Here is a 25,919-nt window from a genome sequence, read left to right on the forward strand (position 1 = left end):
ATGCTTTCTGAAGCTATCTATTTTTTGCAACAATGTGAAGACTTTTAGATCCAAGATAACAGTAATCCTTCTCACTGATATGTCTTACTATTTACTTGTTCACTATGTCAAAATGACTGCTGTGAAAAAGGTCCTTACAACAGGCACAGACTTGACGTTGGCACAGTGATATCTATTGCTGCAGTACAGTATATACCGTTGAAATGGTCCTGATAATTGCATTAATTCAGCAGCTGATGGTATGGTAGCAGTAATACAAATAACAACCAGCCTTGCGGGTTGTATGTTTTTTTTTGTTTGTTTGTTTTTTTTAAAGGAATGAATGCAGATGTAATGGTGTCAATATTCACTCAATGTGTGATGAATTTCTGGCTGACCTTAACAAACACCCTCACAGCTTCAGCAAGGTTGCACGAGAGCAGTATGGCAAGCTGGTAACCATACATAGCAACATGGAAACCCTTTACCTGAGTCTGTTGGAGTATTTTGCTGTTGATCCAAAGAAAACATCTGTGGAGGAGCTCTTCACTGATCTCTGCAACTTCCGTACCATGTTCACAGTAAGTACCCTATGATTTAGTGTTACATGCATTTTTTTTAGCATTGTGTGTCAAAAACAACAAAGTCCTATCTTACTTTAAAAAGGATAGCAAACTCAAAAGTTGGGTGAAGGAGAATATTTGCTATATTAATAACAATATAAACGATTAGAATGTGTCAGGGATGTAAATCTCTGTGATAGACTATTTGATTCGAATCTAGATACACAGGTTATGATACGATTAAACGATATATTTTAAAAACTAAATATTTTGATACGATTCGATGCACTGTACAAACGATACACTTCGATTCAATTCAATTTTATGGTTAATGCTTGTTGATGTAGACATTAATCTTACATTATAAAAGAAAGATGCCAATTATATGAAAATGGCATTCTTACAGTATTTTCAAATGTGTTAAAGAGCACATCATATCCCCAAGCATGCTGGAAGGCACTGGCCACAATAGTCACTAGAATAACATGTCAAATGTACAAAACCCAATTCCAATGAAGTTGTGACGATATGTACATTGTAAATATAAACAAAATACAATGATTTGCAAATTATTTTTCAACCTATATTGAATTGAATACACTACAAAGGCAAAACTATGTAATGTTCAAACTGTTATGTTATTTTTTGCAAATATTAGCTCATTTCGAATTTGATGCCTACAACATGTTCCAAAAAAGCTGGGACAGGTAGCAAAAACCACTGAGAAAGTTGAGGAATGCTCATCAAACACCTATTTGGAACTGGTGAACAGGCTAATTGGGAACAGGTGGGTGCCATGATTGGGTATAAAAAGAGCTTCCCTGATATGTCATTCATAAGCAAGGATGGGGCGAGGTTCACCACTTTGTTCACAACTATATGAGCGAATAATCGAACAGTTGCAAGGACTTTGGGGATTTCATCATCTACAGTCCATAATATCATCAAATGGTTCAGAGAATCTGGAGAAATCACTGCACGTAAGCTTCAAGGCCAAAAAACAAAAATTAATACCCGTGATCTTCGATCCCTCAGGCGGCACTCCATCAAAAAACGACATCAATGTGTAAAGAATATCAACACATGCGCTCAGGAACACTTTAGAAAACAACTGCCAGTAAATACAGTTCGTCCCTACGTATGTAAGCGCAAGTTAAAACTGTACTATGCAAAGCGAAAGTAATTTATCAACAACACCAAGAAAGGTCGCTGGCTTCTCTGGGCCCGAGCTCATTTAAGATGGACTGATGCAAAGTGGAACAGTGTTCTGTGGTCTGAAGAGTCTACAAATTGTTTTTGGAAATTGTGGACGTCGTGTCCTCCGGGCCAAAGAGGAAAAGAAGTATCTGGACTGTTATTGACGCAAAGTTCAAAAGCCAGCATCTGTGTTGGTATGGGGGTGTGTTAGTGCTCATGGCATGGATACCTTGCACATCTGTGAAGGCACCATTAAAGCTAAAAGGTACATACACGTTTCGGAGCAACATATGCCATCCAAGCAACGTCTTTTTCATGGATGCCCCTGCTTATTTCAGCAAGACAATGCCAAACCACACATCTACACATGTTACAACAGCGTGGCTTCATAGTAAAAGAGTGCGGGTACTAGACTGGCCCGCCTGCAGTCCAGACCTGTCTCCCACTGAAAATGTGTAGTGCATTATGAATCGTAAAATATGACAACGGAGACCCTGGACTGTTAACTGAAGAATCAAGCAAGAATGAGACAAAATTTCACCTTCCACAAAGCTTCAACAATTAGTGTTCTCAGTTTATTGAGTGTTGTTTAAAGGAAATGTGATGTAACACATTGGTAAACATGCCCCTGTCCCAACTTTTTTGTAACATGTTGTAGCCATCAAATTCAAAGTTAATGATTAGTTGCAAAAAACTAAGTTTTCAGTTTAAACATTAAATATCTTGTCTGTGTTGTGTATTCAATTGAATTGAGGTTGAAAAGGATTTGCAAATGATTGTATTGTTTCTGTTTACGTTTCACACAACGTCCCAACTTCATTGGAATTGGGTTTTGTATTTATTGTTTAGACATGGATAATAAAAAAAAAAAAAAAGAGAGACTTGCTGAATGGACATCTTTTTGTTTGATAGGATTACTATTTTACATTCTATACTTTGTTTTTATACCTGTTACATTTGGAACATTTAAGTTTTGTCTTAATGTTGCTAGAAATGGAAGTGGAGCCACCAAACTAAGTTTTGTTGTATACTGTGTGCAATGACAAACATCTATCTATTTATATAAAATATAACAATAAAAAAACAGATGTCTTAACCTTCAGTCCAATCAATAATACCCAATAAATAGTGCGAAGCCCCTTAAATAATGACACATCTCTTCCAGGCACAGATATGTAAATAGAACTATTTGTCACATGGGTGCAATGAAAATGCTGTGTTACTTTGGAAAAGTAAACAATCCCATGCTCAAAATGTCATAACAATAGTAAGCGTGCAACATTTCAGACTGAGCATAGTGTTTTCAACACTCCAGGTGGGTAACAAAGGTGCAACATTTCGAAGTAAACAAGTTACAAAGCAAAAAATTTAACCATACTCCCCTCTGTTGGTCTGACTGGTCAAGTTTTGCGCCCTTATTGTAAAATTCAAAGACATTCCAAACTTTAGTCTTTTTTAGTGTTGAAAGTCTTTCAACCGCTATTTAACGCTCCTGCTACTATTTACATACATTGTCGTCTTCAGCAATAGCAAGCTATAGAGCATGCGTGGCAATCCTTCCGCCAGCAGCCCAGGCTCTTGCGCTGCCAGTCTGTCAACCGTTGGCTTCTTTCGCAATACCCAGTGCATGGCTACAAAATTGATTAATCTAAAGATTTATGACTGATTCTTATCCATACAGGAGGCTGCTACTGGTGCAGCCAAATCGTTCACTTGTCAAACCGCATATCTGGTCGCATCGGTTCATCGTTCACAACCCTAGAATCTGTTGTTTTATTCATTGGTAGTAAATTGAAAAGGCATGTATATATGGCCATCTACACCCATTATTACTTTTATGTCCAGAAGTATTTGGACAATGACATTGAAGTTTTTCAAAAATGTGGCATTTACCTTTCAAGAATGGCAAAAGGTATCTGGACATGTAACAATTGTAAATATAAAAATATGTTTTATACTTGGATGAAGACAATTTGTGTTTCCTCCCTGGTAGTCCTATACCAAGCCTTTAATGGCACCACCTTCAGTTGCTGCGTGTTTGTCTTCAGTGGAAAGCATGTTCTATTGAGCTGAGCTCAGGTGATTGACTAGGCCAGTGAAGGCTCGTCAAGACTTTTATTTAAAGTCTTGAGTTGCTTTTTGCATTAACTCACAGTCTAAGTTAAGAACTTAAGTGGATGATGACATAGTGCTTTTCTTGATTAAAAACACACATGCAATCTTTATGATAATCTGGAGATGGGAGACATATCATTGTCAACATCTACAATAAAGACACTTTGAGGAATGTTAATATATGTTGACATAATGATTGAAAGACAAAACTATGGAGGAGGAAAGGATCAGCACATGATTCAAAATAAAACAAACATGGTGGAGGCGGTGTTTTAGAATGGTCAGTTGGCCATGTATAACTGCTAATGCTGACAGAAGTATTGTAACAAGATGGAATCTGCGGTATATCAGGGATATGACAAAAAAACCTCTTAACATATGACAGCAAGGTTTAAAAGGATAAGCCGTGTATTTATTTATTCCTCAAATACCAAGTCAGTGGTCTGGTGTCAAAAAAAGAGCTCCAAAAGAGTGCACATTTAACTTAGTGAAGACAAACTTGAAGAGAGCAAGACCTAAGGGTATGTGTGGTTTATTCAAGCACCTTTCATCTCTATATTCTCTGTCTGGACAAAGTTCTTATGAAACCATGCAATGCTAATTCAATTCCCACTAAAATTAAATCGTAAATTATTGAAAATGAACTCTCGGGGAGGCGTGAGAGGCAGGGAGGATTGTCAATATTAGTGCAGACCTGGCAACATGTATGAATTTGTCTTACTCAGCATGCAATTTGACTATTGAATATGCTTGTGCTTCTGTTTCGAGTTTAGTCTGTACAGTACAGATAATTGAATATATTATGAGTTTCTCAATAGTATTTCATATCGGAGTGGGGGGGCATTTACATGACACAAAATAATTGAGAACCACTGTCTTAGTGCTTGGTACAAACTGGAGTTTGTATGTTATTATACAGTATGTATGGCATATGTACGAATGAGGGATATAGCATTGGCAGTAGTGATACCTGGTGAAAACATCATTTTGTTTGATTCACAGCCATGAGCATGGTGGTAGTGGTAATCAGATTTCCATTTCTAGCAGACCGTACATGTACTGTTTGGTTTAAGAACGAAACACAAAATGTCTTTCGAGCTAGAAAGTCTTGCCTTTGGGTGAAACTTAAGAAACCAAACTTAATTAATCTGATGACAGAATTTCAACAATGCGTCCTTTGTAAAAGCGGATCTAGTAACGTAACAGTACGACATGTTTCATCTAGCATTACGTGCATTTCTCCGAATCAAATCTCACGTCCATCCATCTTCTTCAGCTTATCCAAGATAGGGTTGCGCAGGAAGCAAAATAAGCGAGGAGCCCAGACTTTCCTCTCCACGGCTACTTCATCCAGGTCCTGCCACCGGATCCTATGGTTTTCCTAGGCCAGTTGAGAAACATAGTCCCTCAATGTGTCCTGGGTCTTCCCCGAGGCCTCCTACCGGTCAGACATGCCCTGAACACCTCCCCAAGGAGGCATCCAGGAAGCATCCTGACCAGATGCCCGAGCCACCTCATCTCACTGCTCTCAGTGCAGAGGAGCAGCGGTTCTACTCTACTAAGTTTCTCCCAGTTGAGAGGTTAGCCACCCTACAGAGGAAACTAATTCCGGCCGCTTGTAGGTTCGTTCCATCCTTCCCTCACTCATGAACAGGACCCAGAGGTACTTAAACTCCTCCACTTGGGGCAGAATCTCATCCCCGACCCAGATATGGCACTCCACTCTTTTCCAGGTGAGAACCATGGACTCGGACTTGGTGGTGCTGATTCTCATCCCCACCGCTTCACACTCGACTGCAAACCTATCCAATGAGAACTGAAGATCATGCCCCAATAAAGCCAGCAGGACCACATCCTTTGCAAAAAGCAGAGAGACAATTCTACAGCTCAACGCCCTGGCTGCGCCTAGAAATTGTGTCCAGTAAAGTAATGAACAGAATCGGTGACAAATGGCAGCCCTGGTGGAGTCCAACCCTGACTGTTGGGCCTGCTTGTACCCATCAGTGGCCTCCGGAGTCCCATGGACCAAAAAGGCCCCTTACGGATTGCTCCTTCAGCTTAACATCCCTCACCACTGATGTGCACCAACGAGTTCTGGGATTACCGCCACGATGGGCATCTGCCACCTTATGGCCAGAGTGTCGACCAGCTGCCTATACAATGAAGGTACGGAAAATGGCCCACTCTGAGTCAGTGGCCTCTTCCCTCGGAAAGTGGTCGAAACTCTCCTAGAGGTGGGAGTTGAAACTCCTTCTGACTGGGGACTCTGCCAGAAGTTTCCAGAAAACTCTCACAACACATTTGTGTCTGATTGGCGCCCTATTCCACCATTGGAGCCAACTCACCACCAGGTAAGCCCCTCTCACCACAGCTCTGCCCCTCTCTTCACCAAAGTGTCCGAAACATGTGGCCACAAGTCCGACGACACGACCACAAAATCGATCATCGCACTTTGGCCCAGGTTGGCCTGGTGCCAAGTGCACATGTGGACACTCTTATACTTGAACGTGGTGTTTGTTATTGACAATCTGTGATGAGCACAGAAGTTCAATAAAAAAAGTACCACTCGTGTTCGGATCCGGGGGCTGTTCCTCCCAATCACGCCTCTCCAGGTCTCACTGTCTCTTCCAACCTGAGTGTTGAAGTCTCCCAGAAGAACAAGGGAATCCCCTGAAGGACCACTCTCCAGCACTCCCTCTGGGGACTCAAGAAAGGGCGAGTAATCTCAACTGCTGTTTAGCGCATAAGTGCAAACAACATTCAGCACATGTCCCCCCCAAAAGGGAAACTACCCTCTCGTTCACTGGGTTAAACTCCAACATACAGGCCCTGAGCCGCAGGGCAATAAGAATTGCCACCCCATCCCGTCTCATTTCACTGTTGGCAACACCAGAGTGAAATAAAGTCCAGTCCTTCTCGAGAGGATTGGTTCTAGAGCTCTTGCCGTGCATTGACGTGGGCACGACTACATCTAGTAATAGGGCCCTATGAAATCTGTTTTGGACAAATTTCCCAGTATTTCAGAAAGGGATGTAGCTTGGCCAAATTTTCTAATGGGATGTAAGTTTCTGCAGACATTGCTAGCAATCCTCAACAAACTGTAATGCCTGTGCATTATGTACTCACCAATGTAATTCCAATTCCAATGTAATTCCTATTACATTATTAATAAGATATTTTTTTTGACACCTTTATTTAGTTTAGACCATTAGAAAAGATGTGGCAAACAACTGTCTTATTTTGAAGGCCAGGAGAATAAGCATGCCTCTCGTTCTTATTTCACTCAGAATTTGCACCTGAGCGGGCATCGTAAAATGCTTGGTTACATTAACAAGGGGTAAAACACAACACGGTGTAAACACACACACACAGCCGCACTAGCATGCTCTGCTAAACTAAGCTATCCCAGATAGCTGTCATTCACGCTCTGCAAGAGTTTTTCCTCCAACTTTCACTAGTGTTTCAGGTCGTTATTTCTACATGTTTAGTGTCGGGTTAGTGTTTGTGATGAGATTGAGTGGTCCACAGGGGAAATACTTCCCCACACAAATGTTTCTTCTCCTCACAATGACAGCATTTCATTCAAATTATGTATATTTCCGCAAGATTCCACTTTTAAGAGTATATTCCATTTTTGTTAGCCTATTCCGCGATTCTGTTAACACGGAAATCATACTCCTCCACCTCGTGCACCAGAGAGGTGACATTCCACATACCGCAAGCTAGTTTTTGCAGCAGAGTATTGGATCGCCAAGGTCCCTGCGATGATCTCATTGAAGTGGGGGACGAATGTTGCTTCTTTGGGCTGTGCCAGGCTGGGCCCCAGATATATTATATATATCTTATATAGATATAGGGGGAAATTAAACACTGTACCTAAACCAACACAAGATGGTTCGGTCTCCAGTCTTCGACGTGTCATTTTAGTTATAGTTTATGTACACCAAAGTCCGACTTTAACTTTCTAACATGAGTAAAGGGCAAAATGAAGAAGAAGAAAAAAAAAAAAACACAAGCAAATGGGTTTGAGTGTACACTTGAGCCATGCTCCATGTTTTATTAAACAGGTTAATGGATAAAGTTGATCCTTAGGTATGTTGTCCATGTAAACAAAGTCAATGATTAAAAAAGAACAAATGATAATTCAGTCAATTTCATAAACGAGTAGATATTTGAATACATTATTTACATTTACAATGTTGTTGGATTTTTTTGTCCTTGGGCCAAATCCTAAAGCTTTAGTTGTTATATAATTTATTATATAACAAAACATGCCAGTAAAGAATCAAATTAGTCAGGACTTGTAATATGTGGTCAAACCTCCCAAGAGTAGTAATTTATTACACTTTGATAGGCCAAGGTGTAAACAGCTTATGCCCTTAGTAATTTGTTCAAATGGTGTCTCCCTACCGTCACATCCTGCTGGAAGCCAAGACGAGGTCAATGAACATAGGCAAGCAATAAATCTCAGCATGGTAACCTCTTGGTCAAATCTGTGTCAGCATTTACCCTGTTGTGCCAAGGTCCATGCTAATGCTGTTTCAAGACCACTGCCTGAAGTGAACTAAGCCTTGAACTGCACATGTGTGCTGAAAATGTGCATATGTGTTTGTGTGTGGAAAAAGCTAAGCAGCTTAGCCTACAAAAAAACAGCAAAATGACATATGCACACAAAGGCATATACACACTTGTACACACACATGCAACATGCTCAGTCACCCGTAGGAAGGAGACCCAGGGCGAGGCCGCACATCTGACAGGAATCCAATTGAGCGTGTCTAATGGCAGACATCCAGGAGAAGAGGGGGAAAACAGACCTGGAGTGATGAAGGAGAGCTGAGAGCAATGGCATCTCTTCCTCTCTCTCTCTCGCTCTCTCTCTGTCTTTCTCTGCCCCTCCCTCGTTTGCTGTCTGGCATGACTCGTCTCTTTTTTTCGTAATGGTAGAATTGTCATCACTGTCAAAAGTAGGTTCTTACGTTATAATACTTATTTGACTTTTTTTGTCTTTAGAAAAAAAACAACTTTTTTTTTCATACTGAAGTTGGTCTGTGCACTTTTTTTATTGCTATTAATTTACTTGTTGCATGGGTACCAACTTGTCTCCCACATCTTCCCACCCAGGCTCCGCACACTGGAGTGGTCACTCCAGGGGCAGCCCTATGCCAGAGTATAATTTACTATACTGCTAATTACAGTACATCTCTAATTGTAAAAGATAGCATGGCTTTAAATACTGACTGTGATCGAATTAAGTTTTGTTTGAACAAAGAGGTTCTGAAGTATTGCTCTTCTCCTGCTGTAATCTCTTTGTGAAGTTAAGTGTGATGCACTCTTAAACAAGACCACTTGTTGTATTGACCCGTTATCGACTAAACATTGCTTTCCCGTGCTGCTGGCAGGAGATGCGGGTTCTTTTTTCCCCCCACTGTGAATCTGCACATACAGTATATGCTGTCTAGCAAAAAAAAAAAGGTCACCACCCGGATTTAACTAAGCAAATAGGTAAGAGCTCCCAGTTGGATAATTACTGCATGGATGATTAGGTTTCACCTGGCAACAAGTTATTTAACTCTAACTGATGCAGTGAGTAGCTTCCTAATTATTAAAGCACACTGCGGAAACTTTGTGCAGTGGTCCGAATTTCCTGTCATACAAGATCTTGGAGAAAAATTATCTCAACTCTGGACAGAAACAAACGTTCTGACACTCCTCACCTGCCTAGATTTTTACAAAGATCTTCTATGTATATTTTGAAATTTTCAGTCATAGGTGGAATACAAATTCCATGGTTGTAATTGTTACGCTGAGATATAGTGATGCTAAAATGAATCTTGGATAACATTTGGTCTTTTCTTGTTTGATGATTTAAACTTGGATTTTAGAGGAAGAAAAGGACACAAAAACTTGACACAAGTGGGTTTTTTTTTTAGTATTGAGTGTCTCTGATATTAACTGTAATTGCATCCTGTATTTGTATTAGCAGTGGAAGTCATGATTGATTTGTTGTTTGCAAAATAGGAACACAATTTTTGCTACACGTATAAGAGTGTGGAACCTTGGTTAGCGTCATTAATTCATTTATGAAGGGCCAATTGACTGAAACAGACACTAACTGAATACATTTTTCCCATAAGAAATACAATAAATCCAATTGATCTGTTCCAGAAAGCCAAATATATTAACACAAAACACGTTTTTCTAGTTTTACATGCAGAAAATAATTCAAAATACATATAAATACACATAAATGATGAATGAAATGAATACATGAACATTTATGTTTACTTTTCCTTCATTGAAGAAATGGTCTTGATGTGACTGTTCCCAAAGACAAGATGTGCCAGTGAGACACCGTACGGACACCATCTTCATGTTTGCCATGAGTTATTTTTTTTTAATTCCATAACATTTCTCACCTCAATAACTCAAAATGGAGTCAAATAAATTTGCAAGTGCCAGCATTTTGATAAAGAAGGTGAGAAACACTATTGATCTCAAGAAATAACTCATGACAAAACAGGAATGTGGCGTCCCTGTGGTGTCTCGCTGCTACATCATGTATTTGGGAGCAGTCACATCTTCAATGAAGGTAAAAGTAACCTTACATGGCCATGTATACCTTCATTCATCATTTATGTGCATTTAAAACTATCATTCTAAAACTATAAAAACGTATTTTGTGTTATCATTTTTGAGAGTCATCCACTCATGGGCGACACAGCTGATTGCCGGTCCTGGTTGCCTTTTGGTTACATATTGTGCCATTTTGTAACATATTGTACGCTAACTGGAAAACCGAAGCAACATTTTGGCGTATTTTTTTTTTTTTAAACACTGTAACCGAGTTTCCACTGTATTGATGAAATACAGGAACTTTAAAAATCCAATAAAAGCAGTTATATTTTCTGCCCGCTGCTTTCATGCTTGTTAATTAGCATGGGAAACACCTTGAACACTGTTGCAAAGCAAGAAGCTAGTCTATAGTTAAGGGCAAAAATTAGCCCTCGTGAATAAAACCTTAAGCTAATTATGTATTGATATGTAAAATCATGTGGTGTCCAATCACCACAATCGTTATCACTGACATATATTTCGGTGAGTGCAAGATTTTATTTGTCACTATTTTTCATGAACTTAACATTGTACAGTTATCTTTTTACATGCTTTTTTTGTGGTTTTGCGGTGATTGAAGACGATGGTTGGAATTTTGACTCCCTTGTCAGGGGTTTAGTCAGCAGGTTTGAAGAAAGTGTCTCATACTCATTTAAATATATAACTCTTTGTTGCAAAGCGTGACAACTTCATTGAAAAACCCAATTACTAATGGATAGGTTTCAGGTCAAGAAGATCAACATCTATGGCATTAATGGACTTAGTAAAGGAGCTGACAACCTCCATAGATACCAGAAAATATGCAGTGGGAATATTTATTGATTAAAAAAAATAAATAAATACAAATTTGGACACAATTAACCATGAGATATTGATCAGGAAAATGGAAACGGATGGTGTCAAAGGGGTGACTTTAGATTGGCCAAAAAGTTTGAAAACAGGCAACAGTTTGTACAAATACAGTAATTTCTCATTCATCACGGTTAATTGGTTCCAGACCCGACCACAATAAGTGCATTTCTGCAAAGTAGGATTCAATATTGATAAACAGAATATTTTTGTAGCTACAGTATAGAAAACCTGTATATGATTTTGTAAATGTGATGTTTACCATTATTAGAGCCCTCTAGAGATGAACTAACACCCCTATAGTCACCTGTACACTCATATTACCCAATATAGTAGCTATAATCAGAGAAAATAAGCCATTTAATACATAAATAAGACTTGTGCTCTTGTGTGTTTTAATAAATGTCTTCCGGACATGTGAACAGGAAGTGATGTCGGGGATTCAGAGTTGAGCTTTAGCTGGAGTATCCCCACAACAGTAGCCCATGATATTATTATGATGATGATTATGACTATTATTGTTATTATTATGTTGTCATTGTGCCTGTTGTGAGATAAATAATTATAAAATAATAAAAGCCTGCCGTTGGAGATCAAGTCTGGTGTGTGTTACTAGTGACACCTAGTGGCCAGTGTAGGCTACAGTTCATTGCCTTAAACTGTATTTGTATTTTACTTCATTTAAAACATTTTTATAATGGAAAATGCTTAATTTAGGCTAAGAACCTATGGTGTCCCACAGGGGTCGGTATTAGGCCTCAAACTATTCATTCTGTACATCAATATTTGTAAGGCATCTGAATTGAAGCCTATGGTTTTCGCTGATGACACAAATGTTTGGGTTGTTGAGGTGATGGTGTGCTCCGGCTTCGTCCTGATGTCTCACCCAGGGGCCCCACGTCCCCACCTTTTTGTGAGTAGTGTATATTGACATAGAGAGTGAAGAAATCTGTAACTGAATAGCGACTGCTATGGGGACTCTTTTATAGTATTATTGTTATTATTATTAAAATATTATTGTTTATTATTGTGTGATCAAAATAAAACAAACAATTCAAAACAATATGTCAGCGGACACAGAACAGAGTAGACATTAAATAGTACATCACAGAGTGCTCGTGGCCTTTAACATTCATATTTTAAAAAATTATGACACACAATATGACAAACTAACATCAACACTTAACATGCAGTAAGTAGAACTGATTTATATCTCACTTTTTACAAACAAATGCAGCAAAGAGCTTGACAGGAAAGACATCAAAGTACATACTGTACACAAAATCACCAACAACAATAAATAAACAACAAAACAATTAAACAAAACATGAACGAAAGGCTAAATAAGATCATAATATGTTTGTTTGGGTGGAAATACTGGATTGAAAATCCTTGTTAAAAAGCAATGTCTGAATATCCCGTTTAAATCTATTCACTGACTCGAGTGCAAAATTTAGCAAAGGTGGTAAAGCCTTCCACAGTTTGAGTGCAACTGATTGGAAAGTGCAATCTCCAAATGTTTTTAGGTACTCGTATATGTCATCCAATGTACTAATTGTTATTTTTTATACATACAGTATCTACTGCACTTTTTTTTCATATGTACAGTATATACTATACTCTGTATTTTTGTTTTGTTTCTCATCCTACAGCAAGCACTCAAAGACAACATGAGGCAAAGGGAGTCCGAGGAGAAACAGAGAAGAGCACAGGCAGCCAAAGAAAAGGCTGAGCGTGAAAGGCAAGAAAGACAGCAGAAGAAGAGGGGGCTGCTGGAACTTAATGCAGGTCAGTCAATCTTTTCCTGTCAACTCTTGCATGTTGTTAAGACCTTTACATGCCTATGGTAAATCAAATTTGGGTCAAATAACACATTTTTGTCGTTCAGTCTTTGACATCAATGTTGAATCGTGGCTCCTAGGTTTTATTTTGGACCAGTAATTGCGCTAATGGCTCTGCAGATATTTCTTTTTAAAAAATATTATGCTTGATGACCTCCATAAGCTACAAACTCTACACAGAAGACCCGAACCAACACAGATTTGAATTTGGACTATTATCACTTGCAGCAGAAGTGATGATAAGTGAACATTACAGGAGCAAAATGTAAACATAAAAGTTGAGGTATGTAATTAAGTCTCACCCTGGCTAGTTGTTAATGTTAATAAAAGCAGTCGCTGTAGCTTGGTTAATATGCACGTCACGTTATATGTAAATTGAGTTTTTTTCAGAAGGCTTTATAGGCTAAATGAGTGTTTCCCATTATGTGCAGCAATGAGCTGTCTCTTTGTATCTGTTTTTATGTCTTTAGAACGCACAGAAAAGAGAGACATTTGTGTTCATGTCTCACATAAGGATTGTGGATGATGGGCAAAATTCCACATAAAAAGTGCAGTTTTCCTTTAAACTTTGAGTTGTTTGTTTATGATTCCTCCCACCCCACCCTAGAGTATTTCTGGCGCCAAGAGCTTGTCCAATAACGGAGCGTCCAGACCTATTTTCAATGCCAGAACTAAGACTGGCAGAGAAGTAGTGCTCTTCATTCCCAGTTCCATACTAACATCTATTGTATAGCTCGCATGTGCCAACCATTGTAGAATGCCTGCAGAGAGTACACTTCTAAGACCACAAATGTGGTTTGTGTCAAATCACTGTCATATGCCATTATCAATTGACTAAATATAATATACTTTTCCTCAATATTGTTGGATGTCCGTCTAAGTCAGATTCACAGAAGTTAAATAGAAAAGTTACAGTTAACAGTTATCCCAATGAAAGATAATCATTTAAGTCATGTACTCGTGAATGGAATGCGTCTTATGTCTTATTACAGTAATTTGTAAACAACTTCTGGCATGCTGTTATCTGAAATACCAGAAACATGGTTCAAGTCAAACATGTAACTCATCCATGAGCTAGTGATGGATGGGTTGAGGCTCTGTGAATTCTATTGTGTAATGAACAGACATTGAATATGCGTCACTGCTTTGTTTCAGATGTTATTAATAACTGCTATATATATATATACACACACACATTGGCAAAGGTTAGTACATGGTCTGTACATGTTTCTTTTTAGTGCTCCACCCATCACAATTTTTAGAAATGTAAACATCTGTCAATCCATTTTTTTTTTGGTGGCATGGCCAAAAGAGATCTTTTTGGTAGCATATGCCAGACACTTGCAGACATACGATATACACATGCACACGTGTGCACAGATTGTGAGAATTAAATTAATATTCGATAGTGATTTGGCATTTTGCCACCAACTCAGACTAGGATTTACCCACTCTTTCACAAACTCTCTTGGCCTTTCTCTCTGTCTGTCTCGGAGCATATTTATTAACTATAGAGCTTTCTTTTGTTTGTCAATTCCTGAGAAGCCCCCAAAAGGCTGCATATCCATATATAGACTGAAGGACACAGCAATGGAAGGCAGGAGAAAAAGTTGAGGGTTTATTAAGGAAAATTATTCAGTGGTTTATTTTTATGAGCTTATTTCTTTTTTTTTTTCCTAGATGTGCATTGGCTTATTGATGTATACCTTAAAACGATTCTAGTAGTCTAATTTGCCTACCATTGACTAAGCTAGCTACACAGTGATATACAGCATGTCATCTGTATTTATGTGATCAGGCAGTCAGAGTGAGAGCTTCAGTTTGCACCCATTTTCATAGAACCTGACCAAGATTGCAATTCAGATTGGATTGTCCTTTTTTTTTTTTCCTACAACTGTTGACAAATCTGTAGCATTAACTCCCAGGGTAGGCCAGGAGCTGGGATGTTTGTGCAGCAACAAATTACACAACAGAGCATTATTTAACATTTGCTATATGGCTACAAGCTAAAAACTATTAAGACTTCAAATACTGAAACAGCCAGGGGTACAAGCTGCACTGAAAGACTAAAGGAATAGGATCATTTTCAAATGGGTGTATGTGTTTGTTTTGTTCTATGTGACATGTAGGTGCAGATAGTAACCAACTTTAAGACACAAGATATTCTCGTTAAAAATTATTTTCCATGCCCTGAAACAAACCTGTGAATTGGTACACCCAAATAAAAATTTTGTACTTCCTTTTCATCCAAAGCAGGAAAAATAATAAGTAAAACGAATACATGCAAAGTATGTACAGTAATCCCATGCCACTTTGCACTTTGAATTTCACGGCTTTGAATTTCACGGCTTCTCTCCATCATGGTTTTTCAAATACCTATGAATGAATAAATCATAGCTGTTTCTTTGTTGAAATACGGCCTATTAGTAGTACAAAAAACACACTGGTCACTAGGTGCCAGTAATTAATTAAAAATATTAAAATGACTTAAAATTAATAGTACATTGTGCAAAGTACAGTGATGAGGCAATAGTAGGGCCCTATGAACACTGTTAATTTTTTTTCCCAAATGCCGTTTTTTAAATTCCTTTTTTTTTTTTTTTTTTTTTTTTTTTTTTTTTTAACCTCTTGCACTTATTTTACCAGCAGAGAGTGTGCAATGTTGTGATGGTAAATAAAATGTCCATTAATTAAATGCAATACATCTCATTGGCCAATTTTGCCTCGTATTTCAGCAAACAACAAACATGCTTTAAGGAACACGTAGTCACCAATTCAATTCTAAGTACGTTATTGATGTAACATATTTTTAATGACACCCTTATTTTCCTTACACAATTAGACAGCATGCGGCAAACGCCACATATGGGTACACAAAGTGCTCTTATGTGCGTTATGCTCTTAAGTGTGTTATGTGTGTTGAGAATGTCTGTTGCTGGTTAAGACGGGCCGGGAGCAAGAATAAATGTGCTTCTCGTCCTTATTTCACTCAGAACGTGTATGGTGTCAACGGGCATCGTTAAATGCCCGTTTTCATTAACAAGTGTAAAACACAACACAGTGTAAACACGTTAATACAACCTAAATCGCACACACACAACCGCACTAGCATGCTCTGCTTAACTAAGCTAACCCCGCTAGCTTCCATTCATGCTCTGTTACGGAGGAGTTCCAAAGGTTTTTTTGCCAATTTTTGCTGGTGTTTCAGGTCGTCGTTTTGACATGTTTAGTTGAGGAGGGGGAGGAGTAGTTTTTCTGATGACATTCCACCATGATTGAACGGTCTGCCCACACAAACGTTTCTTCCCACATTTTATTATGCCAATTTCTGTGCGATTCCACGTTCAACAGTCGGCCAATTCTGCGACTCCGTTAACGCGGAAATAATAGGGCCCTACAACAGCCACAGTATGAATGCCATCTAAAACAGAAAGTTAAAAAAAAAACCTCTCCCAAAGCTAATGTATGAGGCTACTGTATATTATTATGTCTTATTTATGTCTTATTTTCTCGTATTATGTCTATTATATTGGATAATTCGAGTGTAAAGGTGTCTGTGGGGGTGTTTTTTTCATATCGAGAGGGTTCTAGTAAAAAACATATTTAGAAGGTCTTAAACATGTTTTCTTTGCTTTTACGACAAAAATACTGAATATTTAAATAAGGACTCGTACTTCTGCGATTGGCTGGCAACCAGTCGAGCGTGTACCCCGCCTCTCGCCTAAAGTCAACTAGGATAGGCTCCAGCATACCCCTGTGATCCTAATGAGGATAAGTGGCATAGAAAATGGATTGATGGATGGATGGATGGATGGATGGACTTCTATTTCACTTCACGAGTGTGTGTGGACCCAGTAACAATCGACCCCCGCCACATCGCGGTTTGAATTTTGCTGCCTCATTCTATCACGATGTATACAAAATATATTAATAAATCATGCTGTTTCATGGTTGAGTACGGCCTATTATTAGTAAAAAGCAAATTGTACTTTTTTTGTTTAAGTTAAGCATTTTCAAACATAAAAATACCTAAATAAACTAAAATACAAATATAAGGCATTCAGAAGACACAGACGCAATAATATGTAGTACACTACACTGGTCACTAGGTGTCACTTATTTTACTGTAATGTTTGGTGAGACAGAAGCACCAAATTTGATCGCCAGAACAACAGGCTTTTATTGCAAGTTTGAATTATCTCACAACAGGCACAACAATCCCTAATAAAAACATGAGCTACTGTTGCAGCTGTAACACACCCCAAGCTAAAAGTCAACTATGAACCTCTGATGTCACTTCCTGTCCATCCCGCCACTCAATTCTCTTACGGCAGTGGTTCCCAAACTTTTCACAGTCGTGTACCCCTTCAGACATTGACTTGAAGCCATGTACCCCCTACCCCTGCACACTTAAAAAAATATAAACCATTTTTAATTTTCATTGAAATATTAAGCATTATTAATTGGTTAATTCATTTTACAGTAAGTAATTCTGGTTCAAAAATGTTTATTTTGCATGGTCAAATTTTGACAAAAGTTTTACCTGTTAAATAGATAAGATGTAAATTTCTCTTAGAGATGAATAAAGTATCGAAGTATTTGTCCTACGTATCTTTTATTTCACCCGGATTTTGAGATACTTCCGTTTGAATGTGTTGAACTTGAGCTTCAGTTTTGTCCACTTGCAATCGGTGTGATTTAAGTCTGCATATTATTTTGACACCAAATTGAAAGGGAAAGTTGAACAAACACGATAAAGCAGTGTCCAAAGTACAAAAATACATACAAGCAGCGATAAAACCTAATTTTCGGGGGAACTGATACTCTCTCATCCTGACACGGACGCACACACGCATGCATGACAGGTTTTCACAGTGAGGGGATTGGAACACCAACATAAGTGAAACCTTCTAGATTAAACACTCTTAATACACAACATAATCATCAAACTTACTGATTCATTTTACTCACACAGAGCAATGAAGAACTTAATGCCGTGTTTCCTGCCTTCTTTCTGCTATGTGCGTTCTGTGCTATAAGGTGTTCAGGTGCGCTCGTAATTGTGAATGTGAGGCGGTAATTCTTTTTCATTTTTATTCACCTACCCCCATAACAATGTGCGTACCCCTGGGGGTACATGTACGCCACTTAGGCCTTAGGGAACACATTTATAGCAACACACATGAGTCTTATGTCTTAAATGGCTTATATTCTCTTATGTCTACTATATTGCGTAATACGAGTAGAAAGGTGACTACAATGGTGTTATTTCATGGCTCTAATGTCAAAAACTGTTTTTAGAAGGTCGTAAACAGGTTTTCTATGCTTTAACTACGAAATTATTTGATTTATAAATAATAATAATAATTTGCGGAAATTCACTTCACAAACAGATCTGGAACCCATCAAAAGTTGATCATTAGTGGAAATCCATCCATCCATCCATTTTCTATACCACTTATTCTCATTAGGGTCGCGGGGGTATACTGGAGCCTATCCCAGCTGACTTCGGACGAGAGGCGGGGTACACCCTGGACTGGTCATTAGTATAAATGTTTTGAATGGTGCAGTATGTCATAATGAATAGTCCAAATGTACAGATACACTTTGATTTACTGATACAATTATCACAAATTATCGCAGTCAACCTGACTTGGGTGCAGAAAAACTATCCAAAATAATCCTACAGTATGGTATTTCATATGTATGGTATGTATTTTGTCCTTGTTCTTTATAATGCTGGCTGATTTATTTATTAGCTAGTCATGGATGGGTATCAGTGGGTAACAGTTCAACATAAGTTTTCATCAGTGAACTGTTTACTGATTTTCTGCATTAGTCAAGTGGAAAACTGTCTGGCCTTACTGCACCATCTGCTATGTAAGTGTCTTAAAAGTGTCTTAATGGTCAACGTTCATTGTACTCTGGTACTTCATTCATTGTCTTAACGTTTTCTTTGCCAGCCCGGTTTGCCACATTTCTTGACTTGCCCACTTTTACCTCACGTTATGAGTGTCTCACCCTGTTTAATGAGGTGGCCAGTAGCTGTTGCACAGGCCTGGACTGTGGCAGGATCAAGCTGCAGATCCTAATGAGATCAGGGTCTTAACTAGCCCTTGTTAAAAAGATGATGTTTCAGATTTTACTTAAAATAAAAGGATCCTTTCCCATCATTGGTTTAAGTTGTGGTCTGAGTTCAGATCTGGAGTTAAAAACACCTAAATAATACATTTTCATATACAGTATGTTTATTGCCTGCTCATGAAATAATTATTCACATTGATATTTTATATAATTTAGGACCAAACATGAAACATCTGCAACAATGAACCCGGGTCTGGGTTGTGTTTCTATTGTGGCGATTAGAAAGCGATTAGAAAATGCTAAGTTGGCTAAAAGGCATTCATAAAAAAAATAATAAATAAATTTAAAAAAACTAAAGAAAATGTTAAAATGTCCTTAAACCATTTGGAGTAGAGGCATGGCTTTGGTCTCTTTTGAAAGCTAACAAGCTGCTTGTTTTTTCCTTTTTTTCCTCCCCAACAATCTGAATGTCTGCTACTAAATATGTGTGTGTGTGTGTGTGTGTGTGTGTGTGTGTATGTATATATATATATATATATATATATATATATATATATATATATATATATATTATCAAAAATAACACGTTTACATTTAATTTATTAAATTAATTACGTTTTTTTTTTTTTTTTTTGCGTAATGAACGCATGTGCACCCGAGCAAGCACGCCTCTGTTATGACAGCGGACAGAAGCACAATAAAGCATCCCTACACAGTCACACAGAGTCGGACGCTCTTTTAGAACTTCATTCTGACCTGAACACACCAACAGGATTCTAAGTCCAACACCATGTATACTGTATGCATCTCCTACTCACACACATCTCTAGTCCGTTCAACCTGGGAATGACACTTTTCATTCTCACGACAAGAACACTAATGCATTCAGGGACACTGCGAACATCACAAAAACCGCTTTGTAACGTGTGCGTGCATGTATAAATAAACAGGAAGAAAAACATATGTTTTTCTTAATCACCACCATGTACCCTGGTATTGCTGAAGTGGATATTATTATCACTCACTTCGTAACTCTTAATTTGAATGTACAATATGCTACATTTAAATATGCTGGAAAAGCCACTGAAAACAAGTAATTCACCTTACAGTATATCACGTGATGCCTTTGAACGCAACCCCTCATTGCTCATAATAACACGGTTTAAAGTGTCAGAGTAAATATTTTAATTATTTGACAGCCCTAATATATATATACACTGCTCAAAAAAATTAAAGGAACACTTGGAAAACACATCAGATCTAAACTGGGGGAAAAATGATCTTGAATATCTTTCCTGATAATAAGTGGGTGATGTATTAGTAACAAAATGATGCCACATAATTTGATAGAAATGAAAACGATCACCCTATAGAGGGGGGAAATCAAAGACACCCCAAAAATGGAAGTGAAAAATGATGCAGCACACTGGTCCATTTGGCTAAAATGTCATTGTAGCAACTCAAAATGATTCTCAGTAGTTTGTGTGGCCCCCACGTGCTTGTACGCATGCCTGACAACGTCAGGGCATGCTCCTAATGAGACTACGGATGGTGTCCGTAGTGTCCTGGGGGATCTCCTCCCAGATCTGGACCAGGGCATCACTGCGGTACCTGGATGCATGGAGGAGATTCCAGGAGACAGGTAGTTACTCCAGGAGAGCTGGACAGGGCCGTAGAAGGTCCTTCAACCCTCAGCAGGATCGGTATCTGCTCCTTTGTGCAAGGAGGAACAAGATGAACACTGCCAGAGCCCTACAAAATCACCTCCAGCAGGCCACTGGTGTGAATGTTTCTGACCAAACAATCAGAAACAGGCTCCATGAGGGTGGCCTGAGGGCCCGACGTCCTGTAGTGGGCCCTGTACTCACTGCCCAGCACCGTAGAGCTCGATTGGCATTTGCCATAGACCACCAAAGTTGGCAACTACACCACTGGTGCCCTGTGCTCTTCACTGATGAGAGCAAGTTCAACCTGAGCACATGCGACAGACAAGAAAGGGTCTGGAGATGCCGTGGAGAACGTTATGCTGCCTGCAACATCATTCAGCATGACCGGTTTGGTGGTGGGTCAGTGATGGTCTGGGGAGGCATATCCCTGGAAGGACGCACAGACCTCTACAGGTTAGATAATGGCACCCTGACTGCTATTAGGTATCGGGATAAAATCTTTGGACCCATTGTCAGAACCTACGCTGGTGCAGTGGGACCTGGGTTCCTCCTGGTCCACGACAATGCCCGACCTCATGTGGCTAGTGTATGCAGGTAGTTCCTGGAGGATGAAGGAATTGATACCATTGACTGGCCCCCACGTTCACCTGACCTAAACCCAATAGAACACCTATGGGACATTATGTTTAGGTCCACCGGCGCCGCCAGGTTGCTCCTCAGACTGTCCAGGAGCTCATTGATGCCCTGGTCCAGATCTGGGAGGAGATCCCCCAGGACACCATCCGTAGTCTCATTAGGAGCATGCCCCGACATTGTCAGGCATGCGTACAAGCACGTGGGGGCCACACAAACTACTGAGAATCATTTTGAGTTGTTACAGTGACATTTTAGCAAAATGGACCAGTCTGCTGCAACATTTTTTCACTTTCATTTTTGGGGTGTCTTTGATTTCCCCCCTCTATAGGGTGATCATTTTCATTTCTATGAAATTATGTGGCATCATTTTGTTACTAATACATCACCCAATTATTATCAGGAAAGATATTCAAGATCATTTTTCCCCCAGTTTCGATCTGATTTGTTTTCAAAGTGTTCCTTTAATTTTTTTGAGCAGTATATATATAAAATGTGCATTAGATGAAAATGCTGAAAGTCCGCAGCAGGGGTCACTGTGTCTTTTTGGGTTTAAAAGGCTTGGTGTGGACAAACTATACACATTAGAAGATGATTGTCAGTGTAACAGGACGATGTTTGTCAGACTTATAATTGCTGTAAGAATACTGTGAAGCTTTGAAGGTGAGTTGCATTCATGTTTATGTTTGAGTCTGGTCCAACATTAATGTTTAACAAGCTGACTGTTATAAATGCGACCTGAAATGGCTTATATCAGTCGGATGTCAACGAACTAAGCTTTCCAATGCCTAGGCCAATAAACGAGTCATCCAATAAAGGATAAAATAGGAAAAAATGAGCGAGCAAAATACTTTTAGGGTAGGACTAATCATTTCACATTGTCATAGATCAATTTGTGGTGTGATTTAGAATATATGACATTTTTAACAAACTCACTTCAGCGTAATAGCAATTTATTGACAACCCCTAGTACAAACAAACAGCGGTTAGAGCAGCACTTCCCGTACGAGCAGTGGCGGAACCAGACATTTTTCATTGGGGTGGCCAAGGTGAGACCGTTACTCATATCGGGGTGGCAATAAGTTGATTCCTGAAATGTCTAGATGGCCAGTGGGGTGGCCACAGCTACCATTGGCCACCACATAGCTGCGTGCAAGCGTCTTGCACAATGACACAGCAGTCCGGGCCTTTTGAGGGGGAACTACCACTGTAGGTACAGAGCCGAATGTTGGATGTCCAACGTGAAACTAACTTCGCCACAGTACACCGCGGACATGTCTGCATGGTGGTGTTGCGTTTTCTTCTCGCGGGTGGTGGGGGTCGAGTGGCAATCAGCCTTGAGGTGCATTACTGCACCTGCCATGTTGGAGTGTGGCTCAGAGTTACAGACGTGAACCGGATCGGCCTGATTTTGTGTCGGAAGCCCATATTATCCAATCTTCAAAATACAGCGGCTCGGCAGCCGATCCCGATCCTAAAGATCAGGTCAGGATATTACAAATAACAATGTTCCTGTAGCTTAGTTAATATGCGCGTCACATTAAATGCAAATGCAGCGTTGTTGGCTCTTTTTGGAGTTTTTTTGCAGAAGGTTTAATAGGTAGAATATGTGTTTTCCATTGCGTGCATTCTTAGGCCAGTCTTTTTAGCTGTTTTTATACAGTTTCTTTAGCACAGAAAAGAGAAAGACATGTGTTCATGCCTCACATAAGGATTGTGAATGATGAGCAATTTTTTTTTTTTAAGTGAAATTTTCCTTTAAAGTCAGAATGAAGTAAAAAAAAAACTGTTTTGTAACGCTAAAAAAACCCACACTACTTTTCACTGTGGGTAACAGTAACAGCGTTGTAACATTTGAAATAGTAATTAATTAGATTACTCGTTACTGCAAAACAATAACAGATTTAGTAACGCCGTTATTTTTAACCTCGTTATTCTCAACACTGCATGTAATACGGCATCGGGCAAGCTGTGCACATCAAAGGACCAATCAATTTGTGCAGCTCCCAAAGCTCGGAAACACCTCCTAAATGTCATAGTCCTCTAACTTCTTTATTCTCTTGCCAGATTTTCAATGCCACCATCCATAATAAACCCATCACAACATTACAACTACTAGCATTACAAATATTCTGCTGTCATGTGTACCTTCTCCAGTGGTAACTGTGTGACATGTTTGCTGATCTCTAACGTTTCAAGCATGTGGGCGTGCGTATGTACATGTGTGTTAACATTGCGACTTTGAGTGTCAGACTGAGTACCTTTTATAAAACAGTTTTCTGTCTTTCCGTGCTGGTTCTGATTGATGTGTAGGATTTGTTTTTTTACTCCCATATAATCTTGAGCCTCAATTCGAAGGGAGTTTCCTTTTTTGCAGCAAGAATCACTCAATGTGTTTCATATTCCTGTATGTTGGAGTCAAGTTGAGCACTACACTTGATGTAACACACTACAAATTTCAGTTGATTGTTCTTCTTCTATTGGTTGTTTTTCCTGCATCCATTCTTTGTTGGAAAGACGTGTGTGTTTACAGTACAGTAATCCCTCATTCATGGCGGTTAATTGGTTCCAGACCCTATCGCGATAAGTGACTTTCTACAAAGTGGAATTCAATATTAATAGATTGAATATTTTCATAACTAAGGCATATAAATCTTCTATGTTCTTCTAAATCCGCTTTCCACATTACTAGAGCCTTCAAGACATGAAATAACACTACACCTTTACTTTTGTATTACCCAGTATAGTAACTATAATCACAGAAAATAAGACAAACTAGACATAAATAAGACAACATAGACTCACACATGAGCAGTTCCTTATTTTTTTCTGAACAGCATACTTTTAGCGTACTTATAATACATCAATGTATTGTAATAGCGGCTTTAAATGGCTTTACACTCGTATTACACAATATAGTAGACAAAATAAGAGTAACGAAGCCATTTTTTACAAGACGTAAATAAAACTACTACTCGAGCAGTGTCACTGTAAATGTGTTCCCTAAGTGTACCTACATAATGACGAGTCTAGTGCCTGTCTCACCAAACAATTACAATGACACCTAATGGCGATTGTAGAATAGAATACAGGTTTCCCTCGCTCCGTCGCGGTTCACTCTTTCGCGGAATTATTTTGGTGCAATTTTAGTGCTTTTTAAAAACAATTTCACAGTGTAAGAACGCTGTTACAGGCCGAGCCTGGCCCTTTAGGAAGAATTGCAAGGGGGGAAGTTGAGTGTTGTAGTCTTCTGGGTCCTGATTGGCTGTAGACCGCCTTCCTGTGGTGGTCATGGCTAGTCAATTGTTGCTCGCCGCCAATACAGTAAATAATAGCCAACTGTGCGACTCCGAATGCTGCACGGCCGCAAGCCGGCCCCCCGACAAAACCCACAATGCCGACGAACTGCTCTGCACACAAATGGCATAAAGCCAGCCGGACCCCCGGAACAAAGGAAGGCAGAACCTACGTGGCCAGACCCCCAGACACGCCGAAGCAAGGAAAGCCACGCGGCTGGAACAAATGAATCCTCGGCTCACGGAGTATGACACGGGTGGAATAAACACGAGCAGATGCAACACGCTTCATTGTGGTATCTATCTGTCAGAAAAACGCCACAACTGAACGGCGAAGAGTCACAGTCAGTGAGTCAAGAGCATCTAGCAGAACCCCAAACAGTTGGAAAACCAGGTTTCCTCCACTGACGTCCGGCCATTCAGCCCGACGAAGCCAACGACTCCCGGGCGTGTGTCTCCTGTTTTGGCTAATTAGACACTGCTCCACCGACGATCACGTCGCATCACATCGGAGCACCCCTATTAAAAACTATTTTGTTCTGGGCAGTTTCTTTTTGAGGGGATATATTCATGATTAGCTTACCATGGGGGGAAAAGATGTCTCTGTCATGTCTCAACAAACATCGACAGGTAGTCACAGGCTCCCTCTCTTGTCCTTGCGCTCATCCAATCACTAGCTAGAACTCAGCCAGGATGCATTCACGGCCTTACAGAAAATCATATTTTTCCCCACTCTGTGTTAAAAAAAAAAATTGAGCACTATGAAGGGAGCCACAACAAGGAGGCTGAAGAGCCGCATGTTAGCTCCGGGGCCGCGGGTGGCTGATCCCTGCCCTAGACGGACGAAATCAATATGAACCAAACACAAACATTTAGTGGTTTTGTCTGCAAAATATATCAGAAAAGACGCAGTTGAACCTTGAGGCTTCTACGCCGTGACTGTTTTTCTTTAGCAAACCATAGCTAGTGTGTTTCTGTTTTACAATTACTCATAATAGTATGCTTTGTGCAAGACTTGAGTTCATGTTTTAGATATACTGTGCTGTCAGTGTCAGGTCCAAACCGTTTGCAACCATTATG

General features: G+C 39.4%; 1 protein-coding gene across 6 annotated transcripts in view; it reads left to right on the top strand.

Annotated features, from left to right (window-relative positions):
* The window catches only part of LOC129178085 (protein diaphanous homolog 3-like), a 163,374-nt gene that overhangs the window by 80,285 nt on the left and 57,170 nt on the right, over positions 1 to 25,919 (top strand). For all 6 annotated transcript variants that reach the window (XM_054769847.1, XM_054769851.1, XM_054769849.1 and 3 more), the window contains 2 exons: positions 396 to 560; positions 12,971 to 13,106. In XM_054769847.1, coding sequence (XP_054625822.1) covers positions 396 to 560; positions 12,971 to 13,106 — 301 coding nt within the window. The remainder of the gene's footprint in view (positions 1 to 395; positions 561 to 12,970; positions 13,107 to 25,919) is intronic.

Source organism: Dunckerocampus dactyliophorus, chromosome 3 (genome assembly GCF_027744805.1).
Source record: "Dunckerocampus dactyliophorus isolate RoL2022-P2 chromosome 3, RoL_Ddac_1.1, whole genome shotgun sequence".
In the NCBI taxonomy this organism is placed as follows: domain Eukaryota; kingdom Metazoa; phylum Chordata; class Actinopteri; order Syngnathiformes; family Syngnathidae; genus Dunckerocampus; species Dunckerocampus dactyliophorus.